The 27,237-nt window shown below is 44.6% G+C and overlaps 1 protein-coding gene across 10 annotated transcripts in view; it reads right to left on the bottom strand.

Moving 5' to 3' along the window:
- DLG1 (discs large MAGUK scaffold protein 1) overlaps positions 1-27,237 on the bottom strand; it is a 223,965-nt gene that overhangs the window by 82,923 nt on the left and 113,805 nt on the right. For 4 of the 10 annotated variants that reach the window (XM_036754320.1, XM_036754321.1, XM_036754322.1 and 1 more), the window contains 2 exons: positions 18,103-18,201; positions 11,616-11,669 (listed from right to left, as the gene is read on the bottom strand). The exons of 3 other annotated variants lie outside the window; for them this stretch is intronic. In XM_036754320.1, the coding sequence (XP_036610215.1) occupies positions 11,616-11,669; positions 18,103-18,201 (153 nt within the window). The remainder of the gene's footprint in view (positions 1-11,615; positions 11,670-18,102; positions 18,202-27,237) is intronic. 3 more of the 10 variants (XM_036754324.1, XM_036754325.1, XM_036754328.1) reach the window with 1 other exon arrangement.

The raw sequence follows: 27,237 nt of genomic DNA, 5'->3' as shown, positions 1-27,237 counted from the left end.
AAACCTGAAAATTTGGTTGAAGGAAACAACAGAGCTAGGTGATAGAAAAATCCATGTTGTTTATTATTTTCCCTTAAAGCATAGCAAAGCTAGCTTACTGGTACGTACAAGGAGTCAGAGTATAAACTCTGGCTGCCTGACCAAAGCAATGAGAAAACTTATATATGTTATTTTAGCAGAGCTAGCAAGCCTGTATTACCTCATTTTTTATGACCCTCATATATGTTTAACCATGATACAAGAAGAGGATTTTCCTTAATGGAATAGAGTTGTAAAGGATGTTGACAAAAGTCAGTTGAAACTACAGCCCAGTGTCTCTGTGTCTCATTACATTCCATAACATAGTATATACCTGTAGAACATTAAGCAAGGTGATCTCTCTTGGGGTTAGGGTAATGTCCTTAATGGCTAACAGGTAAGAATGTCTTGTTGACAGAGGTAAGGGTATTTCCTGAGCAAACTTTTAGAGAGAACAAAGAAGCCCAGGTCCTGGATCTTCATCCAGTTACTCATTAATTCAGGCTCTGGGTCTAGTTGAAATTCGAAATGATATAAAATAGTATAATATTTTCCACACACAATACTATTAAGTCATACAAAACGGTGAAATGAACAGATTTCAAGTGCAATCTGGGAAGGCTCATATGAACTGATGCAGAGGAAAATGAGCAGAACTAGGAAAACCATTTCTACATTAACAACAATGCTATAAATGAATAAATAATTTTCAAAGCTAAAATAACTCTGGGTCCACACAAAGATGCACCAAGATTTCAGGGGACCAAATTATTCTATGAACCTCATGACTGAAGTGATGAATTCTGGATGCAAAACGGGATGGATGTTTTGGGGACAAAGGCAATATAGGAATTTGTACTCCTTGATTCCGTGCATTTTTTTAAAAAAAGGTTTTGGCTTTTTTCATCTTCCCCCCAATAGTGAGGTGTGGGGGTGAGTAAAGAAAATTGTTTTGTGTTCTTTAAAAAACTGAAATTCCTGTTTTCTATGAGACGTGAAAAAAGCACACATTCTCACTATGCTGAGATATGTTCTATTTCTGTAGTACCTTCTGAGGTAAAAAAACACGGGAGGAATCAGGACATACAGGAGAGATATCAGACTATTTTCCAGTCGTCTATTCAAAAATTAATCAATGGATAGTGATTTGCTTTTTCCTATTCCTGGAACTTTTTATTTTTTCCAATTAAATGTAATACCAATGTAAAAAAAAATTTAGCATACTTTTTTTAAAAATAATTTTGAGTTCCAAATTCTCTCTATCACCAGCAATTTGATATAGGTTATACATGTGAAGTCATGCAAAACATATTTCTATTATAATCATAGGTTGTGAAAAGAAAATAGATGTTCAGACAGAAAAGACAAGGGAAAAAGAAGTATGCTTCGATCTGCATTCCTGCTTCCTCGGAGGGAAGATAGCATTTTTCATCCTAAGTTCCTTGGATTATTGTACTGCAGTCGAGTCATTCACAACTGCTCATCGTACAATGATGCTGTCACCCTGTACAATGTTCTCCTGGTCCTGTTCACTTTACTTTGTAACAGCTCGAACAAATCCAGGATTTCCTGAAAGCATTTTGCTTGTCATCTCTCATAGCAACACGAATCCCTAACAATCACATACCACAACTTGTTCAGCCATTCCCCCAACTGACAGCTAGCTCCTTGATTTCCAATTCTTTGCCCTCCTCCCCACAAAAGAGCTGATGTGAATACTTTTGTACATAAATAAGTCCTTTCCCCTTTTCTCTGATCTCTTTGGAATACAATGGCACTGCAGGGTCAAAGGGTATGCACAGTTTTATAGCCCTCTGGGTATAGCTCCAAATTGTTCTCCAGAATGGTTGGATCAGTTCTCAATTCCACCAACAGTACATTAGTGTCCCAGTTTTCCTATATCCTCTCCAACATTTGTTATTTTCCTTTTTTTTTGTCATACTAGTCAATCTGATAGGTGTGTTTTAATTTATATTACTCTAATCAAAAGTGATTTAGAGCTCTTCTTCATATGACTATATATAGCTTTGATCTCTTCATCTGAAAACTGCCTGTTCATATCCTTCTATTATTTTATCCATTAAGGAATGACTTATATTCTTATAAATCTGACTTAGTTCTCTATATATTTGAGAAACGAGGTCTTTATCAGAAACACTGGCTATAAAGATTACTTCCCAGTTTTCTGTTTTCCTTCCAATCTCAGTTGCATTGCTTTTGTTTGGGCAAAAACTTTTAAATTTAATATAATCAAAATTATCTATTTTACATTTCATAATGCTCTCTATCTCTTGCTTGGTCACAAATTCTTCCCTTTTCCAAAGATTGGACCGGTAGACTATTCCTTGCTCTTCTAATTTGCTTATGGCATCACCCTTTATGTCTAAACCACGTACCTATTTGAACATATCTTGGTATATGGTGCAAGATGCTCGTCTATGCCTAGTGTCTGCCATATTATTTTCCACTTTTCCTGGCAGTTTTTGTCAAATAGTGAGTTCTTATCCCAGAGGCTGGGGTCTTTTGATTTATTAAACACTAGGTTACTATGGTCATGCACTACTGAGTCTTGTATACTTAATTCATTCCACTGATGCACCACTCTATTTCTTAGCCAGTACCAGATAGTTTTGATGATTACTGCGTTATAATATAGTTTGGAAGATCTGGTATTGCTAGGTCACCTTCCTTTGCATTTTTTTTCCATTGATTTCCTTGATATTCTTGACCTTTTGTTCTTCCAGATGGATTTTGTTTTAATTTCTTCTCATCTATCAAATAATCTTTTGATAGTCTGATTGGTATGGCATGGAATAAATAGATGAATTTAGGTAGAGTTGTCATTTCTCTTATATTGACTAAGCCTACCCATGAACAACTAATATTTTTCCAGCTGTTCAGATCTGACTTTATTTGTGTGAAAAGCATTTTGTGATTGTGTTCATATAGCTCCTGGGTTTTGTCTTGGCAGGTAGACTTCCAAATATTTTATATTGTCTATAGTTATTTTAAATGGAATTTCTCTATCTCTTGCTTTACTTTGTTGGTTATATAGAGAAATGCTGATGAATTATGAGGGTTTGGTTTATACACTGCAGCTTCACTAGAGCTGTTAATTATTTTGAGAAGTTTTTTGGTTGATTTTCTAGTATTCTCTAAGTATACCATCATACCATCTCCAAAGAGTGATAATTTTGTTTCCTCATTGCTTATTCTCATCCTTCTAATTTCTTTTTCCTCTCTTATTGCTATCGCTAACGTTTCTGGTACAATATTGAATAATAGTGGTGTTAATGGGCATCCTCGTTTCACCTCTGATCATATTGTGAAGGCTTCTAGCTTATCCCCATTACAGATAATGCTTGCTGATGCTTTAGCTAGAGTATCATTTTAAGGAAAGCTCCACATATTCCTATGCTCTCTAGTGTTTTTAAAAGAGTTGGGTACTGTATTTTGTCAAAAAGCTTTTTCAGCATCTATTGAGATAATCAGATGATTTCTGTTGGTTTTGTTATATGGTCAATTATGCTGATAGTTCTCCTATTACTGAACCAGCCTTGCATTCCTGGTATAAATTCCACCTGGTCATAAAGTACGATCCTTCTGACATACTGCTGTAATCTCCTTGCTAGTATTTTATTTAAAATTTTCACGTTGATATTCATTAGGGAAATTGGTCTCTAGTTTTTTTTCTCTGTTTTAACTCTTCCTGGTTTAGGCATCAGCATCATATTTGTGTCATAAAAGGAATTTTCTAGGACTCCTTTGTCTATTTTTCTAAATAGTTTATATAGTATTGGAATTAATTGTTCTTTAAATATTTGGTAGAACTCACTTATGAACCCATCTGTCCCTGGGGATTTTTTCTCACGGAGTTCCATTACTGGCTTGTTCAATTTCTTTTTCTAAGACAGGGTTATTTAGGCATTTTATTTCTTCATCTCTTAATCTGGGTAATTTATACGTTCGTAAACATTCACAGATTTCACTCAGATTGTCAATTTATTGGCATATAATTGGACAAAAATATTTCCTAATGATTGCTTTAATTTCTTCTTCATTGGTGGTGATTTCTCCCTTTTCATTTTTGATACTGGATATTTGGTTTTCTTTCTTTTTAATCAAATTAAACAATGGCTTATTTATCTTCTTGGGTTTTTTTTTTTTTTTGGTAAAACCAGTTTTTAGTTTTATTTACTAGTTTAATAGTTTTCTTACTTTGAATTTTATTAATCTCACCTTCGGTTTTCAGAATTTCCAATGTGGTGCTCAACTGAGGATTTTTAATTTATTCCTTTTTAGTTTTTTTAATTGTATGCCTAACTCAATGATCTGCTCTTTGTCTATTTTGTTGACATAAGAATTTAGAGAAATAAAATTTTCCCTAAGTATTGCTTTGGCTGCATCCCATAAATTTTGGTACATTGTCTCATTGTTGTCATTCTCTTTAATGAAATTATCGATTGTTTCTATGCCCTAATACATGATCAATTTTTGTGTGTAGGTGCCATATGCTGCTGAGAAAAAGGTATATTCTTTTCTATTCCCATTCAATATTCTTACCCACTCCACCCCATACACACACCCCTACAAAGCCATTCTCTAATAGATAAGTGGTCAAAGGTATAACACCAAAGAGTTCTCAGAAGAATTGCAAATTTTTAATAAGCATGAAAGAATGGTCCTAATCACCAATAATAAGAGAAATGCAAAACCAAAAACTGGGGCTTTTTAATATCCTACAAGTTGACAAAGATTAAAAAAAAAAAAGGAACAGCCAATGTTGGAGGGCAAATGGAAAGTAGGTACAGTAGTATATTGTTGGTGGAGCTGTGAAGCAGCATAACCATTTTGGAAAGCAATTATGTAAATAAAATGACCCCCCCCCCCCCCGAAATGTTCCTCCTCTTTGACTCAAGAGATTCTACTACTAGGCTTATACACCAAGTTACTGATCAAAACAAAAGCCCCAAATACAGTTATATATTTATAGCAGCATTTTCTGTGATAACAAAGAAAGGGAAGCAAAGTGGATGCCCACTAACTGAGTAATAGCTTATGCAATTATTTGTATGTAGTTGTTTGAATACTGTTTTCCCTATTAGACTAGAAAATCCCTGAGGGCAAGAACTGTATTTCTGCCTTTCTTAGTACCCCCAGCATTTAGCATAATGCCTGCCACATGGCAGGCACTTAATAAATGTTTACGGACTTAACATGAAAGCAATGGAATATTACTACCATACTGTAAGAAATAATACCTGGTAGTCTTACCTTTCATATCTCAGGGACTCTGATCTCCTGTAGATCATTATCCAAACCTTATTATTCACCCCCTACCACTGATTCCTCATTCCCTCAATCCTCCCACCCCAGAAGCTTCATCCTCATTCCACCCAACCCTTCCACTGTGCCCTCTGTCTGTTCCAGAGGCAACAAACTTCCCTCTATCTTAAATGTATTCCTCTCCAATTCCTTCCATCTACAGGTTATTACTAAAACCTGGCTCCCCCTGATGACCCAGCCTCCCTGGCTGTGCCTTCACTGACTCTTCTCAACTCCGGGGTAGAGGCAGGGGAGGAGGAATCCTCCTTGCTCCCCATTGCCACTTCCAGGCTCTCCTCCTTGCTCCATCACTCAGTGATCTCTCTTCCTTTGATGTTCATGCCATTCATCTTTACCACCCAAAGTCCTGGTAGCTACTGTCCACCGACCCAACAGCTCACTCTGCTACCTTCTATGAGTTCCATACCTGGCTCACAATTTTTCTCTCCTTCCCAACTCCTGCCCATTATACTAAGGGACTTCAACATCAATAATAACTCTCCCTCAAACCTAACCCTAACCACTCAGCTCCTCAGTCTGCTCACCTCCCAGAAGCTCCTCCTCCACCCCACCTCAGCCACACACAAAGATGGTTATAACCTCCATTTTGCCATCACCCACAGATGTACCACCTCCAGGTTTAAGAATTCTGAAATCTCCAGATCCAAACATAATCTGTTGGCTTTCCACCTCTTCCTCAGCCCTCCATTATATAACCCTGTTCTTCATCCAGACCATTCTCTCCCAGGCCATCTCCCCTGCATTCACCACTCTCTCCCTTTCTCCCCATCTTCACCCCTTGATGAACACCAGTTCTACTCTACACTGTTCTTTTCTGTTGAATCCCTCGCCCCCTCATCATATCCCCAACCACACCCAGCCAAGCCTCAGTCTTGAATCACTCCCACCATATATTGTTTTCACTCCTACACATATAAACGTGCTGCTGAACAAAGATGAAGAAAATCACTTGACCATTCTGACTGGATCACTAAAAATGTATGTTTTACAACCTCACCTGGGTCCTCACTGCTGCTAGGCAATCCTTTCACCCACCTCTGATTAAGCTCATCATCTAACTCTCCACCAAATTTCCTCAAACCTCCCACATCTCCCCCTACCCGTCCTCTCTCAGCTTAGAGCCCTGCCTCATATGTTACAAGAAAAAAATGAGGCTATTCACTGCAAGCTCCCCCTTCTCCCTCTTCCTCATCTCCTACCACTCAGACATCTCCTGCCCCTTCTCCTCCTTCTCCCCTGTCTCACATGATGAAGTGGCCTGATTCCTGACCAAAGCTAACCGCTCTACCTGCTCAAGTCATCCTAGTCCATTCTGTCTCTTCCAACAGACTGTCCTCTGTCACTTAATCTTCAATTTCTCCCTCTCTACCGGCTTCTTCCCTACTGCCTACAAACATGCCCAAATCTCCATTAACCTACACTATGGTGAATGCATGTTACTTATTTACTGAAAGCAAATGTTACTTTTTTCTAAATGAAAGAGGCTAATTTCATTCATTGCCCAGTTTAGAGAGGGAAGAATGGTGTAAGAGAAGCCCCAGCTTCCAGGTGCAATTGGATCAGTGACCTGGGACAAGGCATTCATCTCTGCAATGCAGTGTGTTCATTGGCAAAACAAGGTATCTGGATTAGGTCTCTTCCTTTTCTAAAATCCAAGATTTTAATCAATAAACATGCATATTCATGTCACTTAGGTTCATATTAATGCATGCTTTTAAACAATTAAAGACCTCAAAGTTTGTATAGTCTCAGAGAGTCTAAAAATAATGATGCATTAGGTTAAAAAATAAAGCTAGGCTCATGCCAGTGCTTAGGAGTGTTCTTCCTAATTAAAAATTGAGGGAGCTGTACCAATGCTATAAACTCCCAAGGAAAGAGCTGCTTCAAAATCCTACTAAATAATGGATGGCACTTCGGGCACATCTGGAAGCAAGGAGGGAGGTACTGTGGGGAAGGGTCTTGAACTGGGGACCAGCACAGCTCCTCACTACTCACAACTTCTTCTTGATTGTCCTTTGTTCTCAAAGAGAGCCATGACATCAGGAAGGTGATGCGGTGACTCACAAGCGAATTGGATGTAAGTGAGGCCAGGCTGTGCAAAGTCACCAGCCTTACTTTCTCCTTCGGAGCCATCTGGGTCCAGTGGCCAGATACAGATCAGGATGACTGGAGATGGCCTGGATGCAGTGGGAGACCTTGGCCTTTATAAGCTGAGGTCTTTCCCAGGTCTCAGTCTGACTAAGGCAACACCCATTCAGTGATTAAGGCTAGGTAAGAAATGAGGCAAAGAATTCCCTCTTTTACCTAGTCAAAAAAAAAAAAATATCAATCCAGAAGGGGAAGACCCTCAGAGTTTTTGGCCAAAACAGAAGTAACTGCTATTTACACTCACTCTGAAACATCAGGGCCCAAACAATGACCAAGTGAGGCTTGGACTGGAACCTACTTTTGGCCAACCAATGACAGCCAGAGTGATTTGGGTTTAAGGCACGGCCCTTAAGAAAGAAATGTAGCCTATAAACCTCAAAGTATCTTTCAAGGTTTCAGGAATCAAAATTTACATTCCTTTGGGCAGAGTACCTACAGGTAAGGGTGTGAATTCCCAGTGTGGACAGAGGGAGAGGAGGGCAAGGGGGGAGGGAGAGGAAAGAGAGGGAGGAAGGAGGGAAGAAGGAAGGGAGGAAGGGAGGGAGGGAGGAAAGAGGGAAGGAGGGAAGAAGAAGGGAGGAAGGAAGGAGGGAGGGAAAGAGCTGCACTGCCCAACTTAAAGTAGTCAGTTGGATACCCAGTGGGGCAGCTCCAACTTTTCACAGGCTGTTTGTCCTTTATCTGGAAGAGGACCATGACATCAGGAAGGTGATGCCATGACAACTTGTGGGACAGCAGGTAAACCATTTAAACCCCTAAGGACGCTGGACTAAAAGGCTGCTAAAGTCCCTTCCAGTAATAAGGGTCTGATCCCTGTAGAGATAAGGCGGCTACACTGACATAGAGGAAATAGGCAGTTGGGGAGATTCATCCCACACTGGGCCTGCTAGAGTTTCTCTAATTTTTGCCCCAGGGGACAGGACAGGGACAACTTCCCCCAGGTAAGTGGGGGCATCCTCCCCTGTCAGACTGACTGCTGGGGAGTGGAGTTTCAGCTTATTCTTTCCCATTGGGTCCCAATCCACTCTAAACTTCTTCTGATCCATTTCAGATTAGCATCACATTCTAGAATATTTAAGATTTGCTTCTACTGGCAAATCTTGCTTGACTTTGGAACACTGTCAATTACGTTGATTTGCCTAATTTATCCCAACACTTAGTTTCTATTTTTTTTACTTGTTCTATAGCCAGCAAAAGGCAATGTCTTCTAAAAAGTAAAATATCCCGAATATTTAAGTGCCCTCCCTGTGCCAGTAATATAGACGGCTATCAAAAAATAAGTGTGAGGATGGAGGCCTGAATCCAGAAAAGGTAGAGAAAAAAGAAAAAGAAAAACTAAGAAAGAGAAGAATCTCATAAAAGTCTGATAGAGTAAGACTCATATCATATCATTTTGTGAGAGTACAATTATCCCAGCATGGAGGGGAAGAGTTGAAAAGAGTTTTCTATATTCTTTATTTGAATATAATGAATACATTTTAAGTCATGTCATTAAAGCACACTATGGGGCAGCTAGACGGCACCAGGCCCGGAGTCAGAAAGACTCCTCTCCCCGAGTTCAAATCCAGCCTCCGACACTTACTAGCTGTGTGGCCCTGGGCAAGTCACTTCACCCTGTTTGCCTCAGTTGCCGCCTGTGTAAAAGGAGCTGGAGAAGAAACGGCAAACCACTCCAGTATCTCTGCCAAGAAAACCCCAAATGGGGTCACGAAGAGTCAGATCTAACTGACATGACTCAACCCCCACAATGAAATACCCAGAAACAATCCCCGTTAAAAAAAAAAAAAAGACAGGCCAACCATCTGTGCTTTGCCCAACCATCTAACAGGATTACTGAACATTCTTTTCAAGACTTTTCAACACCCGAAATCACTGTTTACTGTCACATCTCCATAATAAACACCGTGCAAGGAACAGAACAGAGCAGGGTCTCCTGGTTGTGTATTTGCCCTGAGCCTGCAGTCAGGACCACTTGAGTTCAAATCCAGCCTCAGACACTTACTAGCTAAGTAACCATGGGCAAGCCACTTGACTCCTGTTTGTGAAACTGCTCCAGTATCTTTGTCAAGAAAACCCATGAATAGTGTGGTCCACAGGGTGACCAAGAGAGGGACAGCACTGAACGATGACACCAAATGGAGGAGACCCAGTGCAGTCTAGGCCCAAGGAAGACTGCCCTATGGAGAGGCAGATCTTCCAAATACTCCTGTTTGCACATGACATTTTGCCAATTACATTCAGTCCCAAAACTGCAAAACTTCCCATAAGACAACTGGGATTACCCAAAGGAGCTTGGCCTGTTCATCCACATGGGAACGACTAACTATAAAGCACGTCTATTAGCCAAATTTCAAGTTGCATCTGAACAGATGTCCTACAGAACCAGCCAAGGAGTCTGTGAGTCTGAGACAGCTAGGACAGGTGGACGAGAAGCTGGGCCCAACGTGAAAAAGGAGAGGGGACGGAAATGCTTTTAGGCAATGGCAAAAATATGGTTAATGTGGAAATATACTTTGCATATTGTTTGCATTCTCAATGGTGGGGACAGGAGGAGGGATAGCATTTGAAACTGAAAACTTTAAAAAATGCACGTTTAAAAAGTTTGACACGTAACTGAAAAACATTTAGCAAAATAAAAAAAATTTAAGAAGAAAAAATAAAAGGTTAAGCAACTAAGTAAAATGAGCGAAGCCCTAGCAGGTGGGTGCTGCCAACAACCCCATTTTACAGTTTAAGAAATGGAGGCCTGAGTGCATGAAGCCAGATTTGAACTCAGGTCTTCCTGGCTCCAAGCACCGTGCCACCTGGCTGGGAATGGCCCGAGCGCTCCACTGGCACTTTTGCAACATCTGAATACAACGAGGAAGGCTGCTAACTCGCTGCCTGGACCTCTTTGGGAGGACAGACAGATACAGACTGTGATCCCAATCAGCGGAGGGCACTGATCCCCAACACGGAAGATCACAGATCCCCAAGGATCGTCCCCTTCATAACCCACACTCCAACCCATCAGTCCATTTATTAAAGCCTGCGGCTGATACAACACAGCCCAGACTGGCCCGGAGTGAGTGTAAATAGCAATTGTTTCTGACCCTGACCCTAAGGGTCTTCCCCTCCCAGATGGATTTTTTTTTTGACAAGGTAAAGAGGCCATTCTCTGCCTCATTTCTTATTAAGCTTCAATCACTGAATGGGCTCTGCCTCAGTCAAACTGAGACCTTGGTGAAGGCCAAGGTCCCCCAGTGTATCCTGGGCCATCTCCAGTCACCTGATCTATATCTGACCATCTGACCCAGATGGCTTTGGAGGAGAGAGCGAGGCTGGTGACTCTGCACAGCCCAACTCACTTACATGTCATGGCATCACCTTCCTGATGTCATGGTCCTCTTCAAGACCGAAGGACAAACAGCAACAGCAACCAAGACAAAGAACAAAAGTGTTCCCTCTCCCCTCTTCCTCCCCTCCCTAAGCCCACAGCAGCAGCTTCTGTATCAACCTTCTGACCTTTACAAGGTGGACCAGAGAGGCATCCATCTGCACACAGCTCAAACCCACGAAACTCCAATGATTCACCTTAAGCCAGGAACACACACAGCACACAACAATGAATATCACGATACGCTGAATATCAAATTGCTGCCGTGGAGACCTGGCCTGGCCTCCTCATCAGGCTCCCAAAGTGGGGCTCCAGACTTATTCAGCAGATGCCTGAGTCATCCAATAACATATGTATTACGATGATCCGTACGGTGACCCCACACTGGTAACTGGTCCAAGATAATCTTTTGAGGTTAATCAGATTTTAGTTCAAACATCCTAGCACAGATTCCTAATCAGATTTTCCCACTTATTGACAAAGCAGAAAATCAACTGTTCAGAATAACTTATTTGAATTATGCTTGTTTCAGCTACCACCACAATCTATGAGTAACTAAGCTTAATAAATTTTGTCTCAGAAATATGCTGCATTGTAAAAAGTAGTTACAATTTTATGATTAAAAAATAATTTCATGGTCTCCTTGATAATCACTGTCTCAAGGAAAAATGCCTGGCCCCAAGGACAGGTGGGGGAAAATAAGAATATAAGAGAAATGGAAACTTACATACGGTGACGTCTCCAAGTTATCTGTGTTGACCAGCACTGGAGGAGGATTTGCCTTTGAAGAAAAATTGTAAAATGTATTAGTTCCCTGCACCAAAAAATGCAAAGTTCAGCTATCACAGTCGAGACATTTCACCAACAGCTCTCACCACCATTAGGAACACATGCAACATTTGCTGTTTCTTAAAAGTACACTCTCACATAAAGTTGTCTCACACTACAGGGACCTGATGTTCTTGTCCACAAGAAAGAAATACGCCAACAGAACATAACAAGGTGGCTCCCATTTGGAGCTAACTTTTAAGAAGTAAACTATTATGGAGAGGCAAGGCCAAGCCAACAGTCGATCAACAAGTGTTCATTGTATCTCTGATCTTCGCCATGGACTAAGCACCAGAAAGGTGAAAAGGGCAGGAATCCTCAAGAAATACACAAGTACAGGGGGGCTCTCTAAGAAGGGTATAGGCTGCAAGGCGGTCTGTACTGTGTGGAGGGGGAGCAGAATACTGTCCAAAGTGAGGGGCCAGAGGTGGGCAAGTCCCAGACCCCAAGCATGAAGGACCGTGGGCAAGCACAGAAGGGAGCACTGGCTGGGTCAGACCACCATGAGTGGGAGAAATGCACTGTGGGGCAGGGAAGCTATGTTGGGGTCCACCCTGCAGAGGGCTCTAAATGCCAGAAAGCAGATTCCTCACACGTGAATGGGAGACTGAGGAGGGCGAAGCTGGTGGGGCGGGGGGGGGGGGGGGGGGGGGGGGGGGGGGGGGGGGGGGGGGGGGGGGGGGAATGTACAAACACAGTGGACCCCGAGGGCTAGAATGGGGAGCAACTGAAGGCAAGGAGACCAGTTCAGAGACACTTGCACGGGTCCCTATGAGAGGAAAGCGAGTGGAAGGAGCAGGAAGAGGACAGGGAGAGAGACAATGGCAAGTGATGGGATATGGGGGGTACCAGAGGAGGGGAGTCAAGGGCAACACCAAGGTTTGGGAAACTGTCTATTGGAAGGACAGCTCTGCCTTCAACAGAAAAAGGCGGGCATTCAGAAGAGGGGTGTGTGTGTGTGTGTGTGTGTGATGCACTCCCATGTATAGTTTGTTTGTGGGCAATGCTACCGAGTTCTGCCACGGGCAGGACAAGTGTGAAATGTCACCAGGACAGGCAGTGTGTCATTTCCAATGGGCAGGGTCAGAGCCCAGCAGACTGGGGCCAGACACAGAGATCTGGGAAGCATTTGCCCAATGATAATTCAACTCATTATTTCTTCTAAAACAAAGTCACTGTCCTCGGGCACTCTCTTGATCCGTTAGGCATACGGAGCGTGCTTAAGAAGTCTGTTAAGAGCTCCTTGAAGCTCTTCCCCATAACACTCAGAGACAGGGCTCTCTAGTTCCCATCTCCAGGACCTTTTCCACTGTGCTGAGTCTTCAATTCCTCTGTTTTACTGGCCAGAAAATGACACCAGCCTCCTTTAGTCCCCGTGGAAAGTAGTCAGCACAATAGTTTCCATGTGATATTTTTCCTACAATTAAAGTTTCACTATCATACTAAAACCTCCAAATCCTTTCAAGAGAGATATGCATTACACCCTGCCTGCTATTACTATTAAATACTGTTCAATTAACCTCTGTGAATAACTATAGGCCACAACAGTTTTCCCAGACTCAGTTGTACTTTTAAGAAATGACAGGACTACTGGAGTGGTCCATGTCCCTTTCTTTATTCACTTAACATTTATTGAACTCTTACTATGTGCAAAACACCCCAGTGCTCATTATTTTAGCACTGTGAGTAACCAAAAAATTCTATTCTTGCATCTTTAAATATCAGCCTGACTGGAAATCATTTTGTAAGTCTGAAGTAAGATGGTTGAGCTAATATTCATTTAGTTCTGTTTGGTGTTAAGTAGATTTCTTACTAAAAAGAAATGATTTGCTTGCTCTCACTTACTCAATAAAAAAAATTTCAGTAAAAATCAAACAGAAGAATGTATTTAAAAACATTAAGACCACAGTACAATACTGATAAAAAGTCCGACTCCCCCATGCTGGTATTTCTTCTTTCCCTTCTGTGGAGAGGCTGCCTGGCAGGCTGGCACTGCATTTCCCTCCTCCACTGCAGAATCCTCACAACAGACACATACCTGGACCCCCTTCAAGCTGTCTGCAATGGCATTGTGTGCTCAGGAGATCACAATGTGATTGAAGCAGGTTGGTGGCAAGTACCAAGAGTGGCCGCTGCTGCGTGTGCTCCTCTTTAACCAGGGCCGGACTCCCCATTCACTTCTGTGGGGCTTTTACGGGACTTTAGGCTCCAAGAGTAAACAGGATAGTGGGTCTGCCAAAAAGCCAACCCAAGTAGGGGACCAGACTTGTTCAGAGGCAAAGCTTCCAGAAACGTGGCAATGGTCTCTCGGCATTCTACCATGATCAGACCATCCTACAGTATTCTGTTCTAAGCAATAACATTGAAGGATGACACGCTCAGGTTGGCTAAGGCCAAGAGGGCACGCAGGTCCATGCCACTGGGCTGACGGAGCTGGAGATGCTTCACTGGGAGAAGATTCAGGAAGGACCTATAGGAGCTAGGTTCAAGTATTTGAAAGGCTCGTGCTCACTCTAGAGGGCAAACGGAAATGCAGTGGGCAGAAACTGTAGAAGGGTTACTGTAAAGAACTACCTAATAATCCAGCATCGCAGAGTGCGACGAGCCCCTCGTGGAGGATGCTGAGTGATGAGGCCTGTACTAGATGGCTGCTGACGTTCCTCCTACCTCCAAAATGATGGACTCTGTGACTCCAGGGAACAAGCAGCCAGTAGGAGAGGGTCATTTCATTTGGTTCCCTTCGCTTCACACACACTGGCCTAGCTGGGGGTCAGCCCCACGACGTGCTCCCCCCTCAGCTACACCCCGCAGTATCCTTGGCTTCCTTCAGGGCTCTCTTCTGCGGCCTAGAAACATGTTCCTCAAACGAGCCTCAGAATCCATCCATCCCCGCTGGCTCCGGGCCCGTGTCTCTTCCTTTTCTGGCCCATCTCTACTCAATCTCCTCTTCCATCTTTGCAGGATGGCTTGTCTTCCCTTCCCACGTCATCATTCCCCCCAAACTGCTCTCTCCACATCACCAGACCCAATGGTCTCTCCTCAATCCTCTTTCTCTCTGACCACTCCTTGCCATAGTCTCTCTCTCTTGTAACCCTGCTCAACCTCGGTTCTCCTCTGCAGGCTCTTCACTCGGGTCACACCCACAAGCCACAGGGGCCTTACAGAGCTTCACCCTGGACGCTCTTCTCTTCTCCCTCTAGACTATTTCACTTGGTGATCTTATTTCTTTTTTGTTTAGAGTTATTGCACAAGGAGGTTGAGAGAATGTCGTCCAATACACCCAGGTATCCAATCCCTCAAGAACAGAAGTAATGCACTAGTTATGATAGCAAAGCCGGGTGCAGCCAGACTCTTGGCCCCTTAAGCCCTCTTCTTTCCCATGGCAGAAGCAGCGCCAGTGGGTGGCACTGAAGGGGAATGGTGCCAAGCTGCAGCTACAAGACTTAGTAAGGAATGGGGAACAGATCTGGGCAGATGGGATGGGACAACTCTGAGCAGGCACGGTGGGGTAAATGAGAGTGCCTAAGCAGCCTATTTTGGACATGAAAACAGGGTTTCTCAGTCCCCAGGCCAGAATTAGTGTAGGAAGGACGTTCCAGCAGATCTAAGCAGAGGCGAAAAGAGGGAGAGAAAACCCAGAGGAGGTACGTTCAGTGGGCCTATCGTCCACCTATGGCCGGTACCCTTAACATTGATGTTTTTCTCCCAAGCCTGCTGCTCTAAGCTAAGGAATTTGGTAAGAGGGAATAAAAGGCCTAATTTGTAGATCAGAACTGGCCAAAATGCAGCCCGCTGGCAATTTATGAAGCCGGCCTACAAGCATAGAAATTTACATAAATGCTTTAGTAAACGAAGCAAGCTACCACAGAGCTCTCACTGAAATGGCAAATCAACATATATTGTCTATTGTTTCAATAAAAACCTAAGGTTGGACAGCCCTGTTGTAGATAACAAAGTTGGGAGGTACTCGTATATGAAAGTATACACGAATATTTTTATAGGTTAAGCTAGATGGGATGACCCTAATATGACCAAATTTAAAAAGGGACAACTATCAAATCTTATACTGGAGGACCACAAAACCAACTGGAGAAACAGAGGCTATGCGGCGGGGTTCAGCGGACCCTCAGCTCACGAGGAGTTGTCAGTACAAGGAGCAAGTGCAAGAGTGGGCTGCCTGCACCTCGAGGTTTAGGGAAGCACTCAGAACAGGACACTGCCACTGTCTTCTGAGCTGGTCGGACCACGTCCATGGACTCAGGTTCAATTCTGGGGCCACATTCCACAAAGGACAGGAGACCATGATGGTGAGAGAGCCTGGAGATGCCTGGAAAAGAGTCCCATCCACAGAGCTAGAAGTGGTTAGTCCTGAGAAAAGGAGCCTCAAGGGGAGTGATGGAAAGAAGGGTAAGGTAGATAGGAGAGAAGAGGGCCTGAGAGCTAGTTTAAAACACTGGAAGGGCCACTGGGGGGGGGGGGGGCAGGGCATAGGTCAGAATGAGAAGTAGTGGGTGGAAGAGAGAGACACCAACATTGGTTTAATGCAAGGATAAACTTCATTATGCTGCCAGCTGTCCAAAAGCGGAATTAAGCAATCAAACTAAATACTGAGAGACACAGAGACAGACACAGAGAGACAGAGAGAGAGATATTATGGAGAGACAGAGACAGAGAGAGAGAGTGTGTCCCCCAGAATCTTGGGGCAGTTTTAAGCCTTGGCATCTCCTGGGATGCTCTGTCTGATAACATAAATACAAAGCTAAAAAATACAAATCTTTCCTGAATAGTTAAAGACCAGGGACTCTGGGTGGAGGGTGTGAGCATAAGGGGTGGAGCTCGAGCTGCACAGTAAAGGATGAGAGAAGGTCTCTCTGAGTCAGAGGTCAAGGTCATCAGGGAGTCCATCCCAGATACGAAGCATGCCCAGCACCAACCCGGAGACAGGAGCTTCAGCATCAACGTGGGAGAAACAGAGGTGAGGTCAGTGTGGCTGCAGCCATAGGCCTGGGGAGAAATGTGCACTAAGGACCCAAAGAAACACTGAGGCCAAGAAGGGTGGGGCTTTAAAGGCTGAGGGGGAGCTTGGATTTTACCATAGGGACAACAGGGAGACAGTCGGTAGACTAGGAAAGTCACGCAGTCGGATCTGCACTTAGGCAGCAGTGGAAAGGACAGAGCAGAGAGAGGAGAAGCTGGGGCAGGGAAGCCCATGAGAAGGGCGCTGACCAAGTTTGGGCAAAGGCAATGGGAACCTGAGTCAAGGCCTGAGGGAAGGCCAGGGGAGGGAGGAGCACTCTGGCCAGGCCGCCCATGGGAGCTCTGGAGGGGCTGACAGGGAAAGGATTCCTCACAGGAAATAACAAAGAAAACGGAGGCACTCAGGATTTCTTCTTTCCCTCAGCGACTCAGAAGATTTTAAAATGATGACAAATGCCGTCAAGAACAGTCTCACCTACTTACTCAAAACTATCTTTTATTTATAGACTCAATCTATCTACTATGAACAGAAGAGGTTCGCTTTGACTCAGCTCGGTAGTTCTGTTCTCTGTGGTTTTATGATTTAATTTTTAATGATTTCTTTTCGAATAAAGCAAAGATGAAGCAGAATCTCAGTCAATTCCTTTGCTAATAAGCGGCCTTTCCTTCGGTCCCTGCGCCGCTTGGCGAAGCCCATCACGAAGGGTGAGGAGGCGGCGAAGAGTCACAGGGCCGGCCGCAGCCACTTCCCACATCGGTTCAGAACGCCAGTTAGCACGTGGCTGTTCTTGCTGAAGGAATCGGTTCAGGAACTAAAAGTGGATGAGATGCTCGTTCATTTGTTTTACTGAATAACACCGAATAACAGTAGGGTTATTTCTGATAAGTAGAATCTGCCCTTTGTCAAACAGACATTTGGTCTTAGTAGAACATATGAAAATGTATTTTAAAGTGAAAACCCTTTAGTCCTTTTGCTTCAATTAGCTGCCTGATTTCTCAAGCTAAAGCAAGAACCAACAAAGGTAATAAACCAAAAGACATTTCCAAGACAACAGAGCTCCGTGTGGTTTTTCAAAAACACGCAGTGGGTAATTCACAGGGCAGCAAGATGCTCTTTGTCTTACCAAACTGTGCAGACTGAGTAAGATGACAAAGTATTAAACAGGTTTTTACCGTCTCTAAAAAGAAACAAAGTTTTTCTAAAAGAAGCGCTACTTCCAAACTACTCAGAACATTTGACAAAAGGTCACTAAAATACTCAATAGTCTGCATTTCTCCCAGTTTAAGTGGGACATTTCTTTAAAGTAAAATACTGATGCTCTAAGTAAACTAAAGGCTCAAAGGAAGCAGGAAACAATTGCAAACACTGAAGGAGGCAGGGAGAGAGGGGGAAAAAAAAGAATAAAAACCTGTGGTGTTGTGGGCAGGATGACAGTATTCTCAGCAGAGACTGGCAGGACTGGGATCACAGGGACAATGGGAGGAGAGGGAGGTGCAGCTTCTGTTGGCTAAAAATCATCAAGGACAAAGAGTCAGGAAGGAGAAGACATTGAGCGGCAGAAGATCTTTTAACCAAGTCAATGGGCAGGCACAGCGGGTTATGCACTCAGACCAAGCCCCAGCTCCCCAGCCCCCAGCTATCACAATAAAAGGCTCCACCCAGATGGAGGTCCGGGCCCAGGCCAGGAGACACTTATCTTCTCAGGCTTGGTCAACCCCCCCCCACCCCACATCTGTCCCAGCCCCACCTCCACACAGCGGGGGGGACGTGCAAGCCAAACTGGCCAGCCTACATGCTCCAGTCCAAAAGCACTCAAAGAATGCAAAGTACCTTAGTTAATGCCAAACAAGCACAGTGTTAAAACATCCATGAATCTCTAACTAGAAATTGGTTGGAGATTACCAGGTAACATGTAACCTGATACATGACAAGTGGCCTATGATAGATAGATAGAAGGATAGATATGCATGCATATGTGTATGTGTGTATATAAAATTATAACATTTATTTCACATCAGATAATCCTAAATATAATCTTCATATGATAGTTGTCTTAATTTTTTTAGCTGTGCTCCAAATGTATTTGCAGTGACATTGAATTCCCCTGAAACAGTCCATCAGATTCTATTTTTGAGTATTATTGGGAAGTCCAGGCCCACAGCCTCTTTTTTGGCCTAGAGCTATTCTAAACTCCCACACCTTGTAGTATCCAACCTGATGCTGTAACTTGAATTCCCACCCCACAGATCTAGGATTTCCTTGGTGTGGACACTCTTCCACTTGACCCTGGGGAGCCCCTAGACTGTGCTTGGGCACAGGGGCTGGGTTGAAGAAAAGGCAGGACTGGCCAGTTGGCCTAGGACAGAACACGTATCAGAGTAACATGCATTATCTAGAAAGGCAAACGGGAGCCAGAAGTGACAAGGTCAGAGGGATCTCGATCAAGATTAATTTGGTTGTTGCACGGACGAAAGGCATTTCAGGGAAAGCTAGCAGAAGCTAGCAGACCTGAAAGAGAAGCTGGCAATCGGATCGTCAAGGTGAAAGCTCAGACATCAAAGCTCAGAATTAGGGCCTGGCCCAGGGCAGTGACCATGTGTGTGCAAAGGGTAGCGTAGACTGTGACCAATGTCAGGAGCTCGATTCAGTAAGAAGATTAGAAACCTGGGGGGATGGAAGGCTACAAGACAACTTCCGATAAGGGCCAGGTTTGGGGGAAAGAGAGGAATTCCAATTTAGACCTGAAGATCTTGGGATCTATGGGATATCCAAATGGAAATATGAACAGGGAACTGGCTGGTGAGGTTGGCCTGGCAATCATCCTGTGTAGAGGGGACACTTGAAAACTTGGGGTCAGGTGAGATAATTAAGAGCAAGCATTGACAGAAAAGGGCCAGGGAGGAGAAGAGAGAGATTGCTTTTTGCCTTTTCCTTGCATCCTGCGCTCAGCACCAAGTAGGCACTCAAGCCACGATGGGGCAGCGTGTGGACAATGTTCTTTCAAGGGAGATTGAGAAGAGTAAACACAGAAGCAGAGAACAGCAAAAGGCAGGGAAGGGAAATTGTCCAGGAGGAAGGGAGTAACCAACCTCCCCCCCCCTCTCCCCCCAGCCCAATCCTGCAGGAAGGTCAAGCAGGAGCTTTAGTGAGCATTAAGAGGTGGCTGATAACCTTGGCAAGAGCAAAGTGAGTGAATGGTGAGGCTGGGAGTCACCACCATTGGGCTAAAGCAGTTCTCTGCCACCCTGACACACATCCCAAGGGCAGAGGAGCATCAGGTCCTTCAAGCATTCCTAGGTATGGACGGCAGACACAGACATTACTAGATCCAGGCCAGACCAAGTCCTCCTCAATGGGAGGGGGCACCTGCCCAGAGCACACAAGGGCATGGCTCAGTACTGCACAAAGGAAAATCGTAAGCAGCCAGACCTGTGCTGAGGACAAAAGGCAGCAAGTGCTGGACCGATCGCGGCAGCTGGCACCACCATGACTGTCCCAGTGATGATCCTCTGGACACATGCTGCGTCCGGAGGTCCATGATTTGAGCTCCAAAGTGGCTAGGACAACAGCAGGCCAGGACACAGAACAAGATGGGGACCTGAACAAGAAGAATCCCAGCAAATAAGCCCAGCAGTAAAGGAAGGGAAATTGTTTTGATCACGTAGGGGCTCAGGTGCTAGTCCTTTGTCCTTTGCATTTTTATCAAATCAAATCTGTTCTACATTTAAAGAAAACAGGGTTATCCAGCATCTGGTTCCCCTCCTCCTTCTGCCTCTGGGGCCTCAGAGAACACAGCTAATAATGCCTCTGAAGCTCCCTAAAGAACCCCTCTGGCCACCCTCTCCCTTCAGGACACTTGTTTCCTAAGCTACAAATCCTTCCTTCAAATGGCTCCCAAAAGGCCTAGCTCAAGGCTTGGTCTTCCAAAATTTCCCCTGTTTACGTAGACTTCATTTTCCATAAGAAACCCTTCTCATCCAAGGTGGTGACTTTGGCAGCTGAGTACAAATTTCGATCTGCTTGGACCGTATGGCTTGGTGGCCGGAGAGGAAGGCCTGGGCCCAAGCTCTGCCTGGCACTTGTTAGTGGGAGTTTCCTCAAGGGAAGCTGCCTATACCAATGAAAGCACAGCTCTGTTTCCTGCTACAATCGAGTCTGGGAGGAAATAAAAGAAAAGAAGAAGCAGTCTTTGGTAATCAATTGAATCTGAATCAATAAAAGCAAAGTACATTCTTCTCCTCTTCCAAATTCCAAATGACAGAGAACAATCACAGTGAGGGGCACAACAGAGGTGTGATCGGGGGTTTCTCAGCCAGTGAAAAGGTGTCAGACTCTTTATTACTTCTAGAATCAACTCAACATTTCGTATGCTCTATGATGCTGAATTACATGTATCAAGTAAGCATTAGAAAAAGGTGACAAAGGTGTGGAAAGATGGAGCAGAAAGACAGCTGACTGGGAGTCACAAAACCAGCCTTCAAAGCTTTCCCATGGCCGCGGCAACGCCTTCAGCAACAGCATTCAGAGAGAGCATGGTAACGCATTCAGAGAGAGCATGGTAACACCCACAAAGCACTTTCCAAGTGTCTTCTCCTTGGATCCTCACAACCCTGGTGGGTAGGTGCCATTACTCATCTCCATATTACAAGGAATGCAAGACAGACTGAGGTTCGATGTCTTGCCCAGAGTGACATGGCTGAGGCAGGATTTGCACTCAGGTCTTCCTGACTCCAGGTCTAGTGTTCCATCTGTTGTGCCACCTGTTGGCCTTGGGCAAGTCACTTAATCTCTGCCTCAATTTCCTCAATTTCCAAATGAGGAACTGGATTAGATCGGGGGCTCTTCACATTTCCTATGTCATGAACCTCTCTGACCATCTGGTGAAGCCTCTGGCCCTTTTTTCTGAAGGGTGCGTCTGACACACCCAATCACCCTGAAATCCCAGCGCCGGCTCGCAGGAGGGCCGCCTCCTGCCCCTCCCGTTTTCAGAGCACTCTTCCCCTCATTCCCCACAGGCTGCTTCTTGGACTTCCACATCTCCAGAACCTCGTCGCCGGCCGGATCCATCGGCTCTGTCCTCAGATCCTTCCTCACTCTTGGATGTACCCTGAGTCTGGCCAGGTAATCTCCCTTGTCCCTCCCCCCTGCCCCCATGGCTCTGAGAGCAAGGGCTGTTGTGTGCCTCTCTTTGGAGCCCCACTGCTTAGCAGAGTTCCTGACACATAGCAGGCATGCAATAAATGTTTACTGACACTGACTATGACTCTGGCACTGGGCCTGGAGTCAGGAAGATCCATCAATTGGGGAAAGGCTGTGTGACCTTGGGCAAGTCATTGGACCTGTTTGCCTCAGTTTCCTCAACTGTGAAATGGAGGTATTAACAGCACCTATCTTGCCAGGTTGCTGTGAGTCAAAGGAGACAATATCTGTAAAGGGCTCAGCATGTAACAGGTGGTGTACAAATGTTATTCCTTTCTCTTTTTCCATCCTGATCCCACAGAGGGTAAGAACACTTCTCTCAGGCTTTGGGATGCTCTGAAATAGCAATCTTATGATCCGATCTTCTTTAAGCTCACGCACACCTTCACGTATTCCAGGCACTCCAGCTACGTGGGCAAAGCCCTGCTGCACGGGAGTCTTCTTAAAGCAGTCCCACATCCCTGTGGCCACAGTGAACACACATTCGCTTCCACACTCTTTCCAACCGGCCAAAATAAAAGCAGAGCTTAGGACCCTGCGTCTTCATCAGCCACACCAAAGACACGGCTATCGTACAAGGCTTACAGAAGGCATCCCTCTATTGCTAATCAGCAGAAACGTCACCAACAAACTACTTCGGAACCCTGCCTGGCACATCGGAATGGTCTCATTAGCCATCTCCGGCCTCGGGGCTGCGCCATACCACCTACGGCGCACCCCTCTGTCCTCAGGAGTGATGGGCACAGCAAAGAGGCTGGAACAGACTGGATTCTGAGAAACAGCTTCTAGAACATAATGGAAGGTGCTGAGAAAGCCAAGGAGAAAGAGAAAGAAGTACACATTGTGATAAAAATATATTTAAAATCTTGCTGCAGATTTTAGTTCTGCCGGATGCCAACTCGACTACAGAAGGACCTACACAATACTCAGGCACACACTCTACCATGGGATTCAGCAGAAGGGTTTTAGGCCGACAAATCCTATCTTTACTCCTTCATTAATAAGCCAATGATGAACATCACATCATCGTACTTGTCCCACTCCAGCTACATCTTTTCATAGAGCCATCTCCAAAGATAAAAATCTGGCCCATGTGACTAGCCATGGTGACACCATGGAAACACTTCAGAGACTTGCTTCCATGACAACAGAGCTTATAATATTAACACAACCACAAAACAACAACACTGCCCATTTGGATAAATGACATACCAAGATGTTTCACGTTACAAAGTAACACCGAGACACAAACGTCAAACTTGCTTTTTCCAAGGTGTATATGGAAGAGAGGGCCAATAGGGGGAATGGTAGGGAGCTTTATAAATAGTTAACGCAAATTTAATAAACATTTTAAAAATTGTTCTAATGTCTATTAGCAATTTTTTTGAGATTTTATATGCTGTGCATCATATAAAATCATCCCAAAACCCAGTAAGATCTTCCAATAACATGAAAATCTACTAGCAATGGAGCCGCCCCCCCCGGCCCCCCACAGCACCGCACCCCTTACGGCGTCTCCAGGCTATCCAGGACATGCCCAGCCTGCCATGAACATTCTGCTCTCACGGGAGCCAGAGGAATTGGGCCTCATTTCTTAACACAATGGCACAATTTCCCTTCCGTTTCCCATCAGTTTCTTCCCTATCTAATTTTTCATCCCTTTTTTGAGTTTGAAGAGTTTGTTCTTTCTCTACGCCAGCTCCCTGATATCTAGGATTATATGCTCTTCGATGAACAACGAGAGCCAATAACTGCCCTGGCGCTTAGCATAGTGTCTGAACACAGTAGGTGCTCAATCTATGTTCACTGACTAACTGACTTTCTCGGGGGATTACGAGTTCGTAAAGAAGGAATGAGTTTGAGGGCTTCAGGTATGCTTTGTTAAAAGAGGTCACTACGGAGCCCACACCTACGGTCCCCTGGCCTGCTGCCCTGGCCCAGTTCTTCAGGGGCTCCATGTGATCTCATTAGTAGTGGGGGTGGTACCTCTGACTTCTCCCAGGGCAGATGCACAAGGCAGTGAATTCCAAGCCTCAAGTCACAGGCCCTGGATCCCAACACTAACTGTGACCCTGCAGCTGTGACCGTGGACAAATGACTTCCTCAGTCTGTGTCTGTTTCCTCAACTATCAAATAATGAGACTAATTTTCGGGTCCCTTCCACCTGAATCTATGACCCTGAGATTCCCCTCTGATGTAGGGAACCCACCACACATGGATTATCTTGTATGGTTCAGTCAGCCAGTCAATCAACATTTATTAAGCATCAGGCACTATGCTAAGTGCCAGGGATACAAACACTTCTCCCCCTGCCCCCCAAGAGAGCCCACATACAAAAGGAAGACATCCCCAAGTAGTGGGGCTGCTGGGGAATGAGAAGACTGTGCTGAGCCCCCTGTTTAAACAGACCCCCTGGAGCCCATGGCCCCACACTCAGTCAGGGGGAGGATATGCAGAGGGGATGCAGATGTGAGGACCAGGCAGATTCCATCTTGTAGGATAATGAGATTTCCCAAGGCATGGTAAAGTCCAAAGTCCAAAAGCAGGCAATGGCTGGGAAATTCCATCCCACCACATGTCCTACCAAAACCCCGGGGAAGGGAGAGAATGATACAAAAACTACCTTTTGTACCAGGTAGCCCCATCCTTTGGGTTTTTTCACATTCCATGGGTACCCGTACACCACTTTTAACAATTCCAGGCTGCGCACGCACTCACACGCACTCACACACACACACACACACACACACACACACACATTTTTAAACCACCAATGTTCTTTTGGCATAGCTGTGAACAAGTCCTGAAACAACACACTCAGCAAATACTGACTGATTCAATATGGCTATTGGCTATTTTGCCATCTTCTACCTCTGGGGTACCACATGACCTGCATGGACTTAATCAACCAGAAGTCAAGTCAAATAAACAACTACTGAAGTGCCTGTGCACTGACACTGGGCTAAGTGCCAGTCCCTGCTTTCGAGAAGCTTCCAGTCTAACAGGGAGACAACACACAAAGCACCAGATGCAGACAGGATGAATGGGGAGGGCACAAGCCACAAGACGACTGAGAAAGGCTTTCTGCAGGAAGGGGGATTTTAGCTGGGATTCGAAGGAAGCCAGGAAAGCCAGTAGGCAGAGATGAGGACAGAGAGAGTTCCAGGCATGGAGGACAGCCAGAAAAAAAGGCAGGAAGTCAGGAGATGCAGCAAGGAGGCTGATGTCATTGCTCAGAGGGAGGCGGGTGGGGACCAGAGGGAAGAGGAAAGTTCTGAAAGACTTGAAAAGGATTTTATATTTGATCCTAGAGGTGGTAGGGAGACTATGGAGGGTGTGTGTGTGTGTGTGTGTGTGTGTGTTGTGTATGGGGGTGTGGGTTTGAGTGGGTGTGCTATGTCTGTGTGGGTAGGTGTGTGTGTGTTGTGTATGTATGTGTTGTATATGTGTGTGTGTGTTTTGTGTGTTGCATATGGGGGTGTGGGTGAGTGTGCTGTGTGGGTAGGTGTGTGTGTGTGTTGTGTATGGGTGCATGGGGGGGGGATAGATGGAGTGTGTGTGTGTGCTGTGTTTTTGTTGGTGTAGGTAGATGTGTGTGCGACGGAGACGAGAGAGGAGGCCAGGTGATGTTAATCTTCCTTCCTGTCAGAGAAGCATGGACAACTGGAAAGAAAACTTTTGCAATAATTTTCAGAAGTCCTGAAAGTCTTGCGCTATTAGGTTAGATGTAAAAATATAGATTCAAAGTCTTTAAAATCTCAAGGAAGGGATAATAAACTGAAATAAGAAAGTGGCAATTAGTCCTATCAAGGAACCCAGCCATCAATTTCTCTATCCTCATTAGATCCTTGCTGGCTGTTTTCCAGCTGGGGTGAGCTAACTGGATTTACACCCGACAGCTGTTATTAATATGCTGCAGGAACTCTCAAGTTTTGCAGCTATGTGTATCAATAGGTCAATCTAAAAAGGACCAATTTAAAAATATTATTATTTTTGCTTAAATAACTCATCACAAAATTAACCAAAATGAAAACACCAGCTGTGTTTTGCTTTCTGCATATCTGATAATTGTACCAGACATGCTTTCCCTAAGTTTAAAAAAATTTTTATACTTTCAAAAGATGTTAATATTTCAAAATTTGTCAAAAGCTATTTGGAATACTTGGTCAAAAACAAACTGTATTTTGCTTTCAAAACAGAAGTTGGGTTTATGATATTGACAAAACATAAACTGATTAATTTCTAGCTACAAGGCAGCAAATAATCTTCTAAGAGCTTTCTACCAAATATAGAATCGGTTTAAATTTGTTCTAAAGAACCCCAGATTGTAAGAAGTGATATGCTCAGTAGAGAGGCAGTGTCTGTAAGAAACGGGGAGTCTTGGAGTCAGAAGCCCCTAGGCTTCAGTCTCACTGACACAGAAGTGCCCCCAGCAGCTCTGGACAGCTGCAAATTTCAGGGAAGGTGCCGATCAATCCGTAGGGTGGAGGCTCTTCACAGGGAAGCCTCCGGATTGATGAAATCACAAGAGTTAAAGCAAAAACAAACCACCTAGAGTTATTACAATGACCAAACAACAGCCAATAACCAAGAAGGCTCTTTCTACAAAGATTTTTCTGGTAAGAAATAGATAATAAAAGGTCCAAACCAACCACTTGGAATTGCTTATCTTATATGCTTATATGCACTGATGGGCTGTGTTTACCACCAGCTAGAATGTGTCCCCAAAATTCTACCTGCTCCCTCCTACAGTTTAAGCAAGGCTTCAAATCTCACACTCAGAACACAAAATGATCCCCAGTCACCACAGGGCCTCCTAGCACACAGCCCAGGGCGAGAAGCTGGGACACCCACTGCCCTTTGTAGTGGACCTTAACCATGCCTGTGGGGTTCTAGGTGCGCTGGTGCCTGAACAAGCCTCAGAAAAGACCTGCAGGGCTCATGTGGGCATGGAGGAGAGGCCCCAGCAGGGAAAGAGGATTTCGGGAGTTAAACCATTTTGCACAGGAACTGTACCAGGAGAAGTAGGAAGCCTGGGATGTAGCCAAGGATCTGCTCTATAGGCCTCCATTTCATCACCTTCATGCAAAATGAGGGTGTGGGGCTTGCTCCAACTACAGTTCCGTAATCTGCTCCAGGAAGGCCTGAGATCCTAAGATTTGGGGCAGCACCAAGCTCCTCCTCCACTTCAGAACCACAGAGGTCTCAGAATTGAAGTGGAAATTCAAAGCCAATGCTGGCTCCAGCTTCTAGCCCTTCAAGTTCCTTGGCATATTAATGTCCAAATAGCTCCCAGGTGGCTACAGGCTGATTTGCAGTCCCAGAAAACCTCTGCATAGCTGTT

The sequence above is a fragment of the Trichosurus vulpecula genome, chromosome 4 (genome assembly GCF_011100635.1).
Source record: "Trichosurus vulpecula isolate mTriVul1 chromosome 4, mTriVul1.pri, whole genome shotgun sequence".
Lineage (NCBI taxonomy): Eukaryota > Metazoa > Chordata > Mammalia > Diprotodontia > Phalangeridae > Trichosurus > Trichosurus vulpecula.
This window is presented reverse-complemented; position numbering and strand designations above follow the sequence as displayed.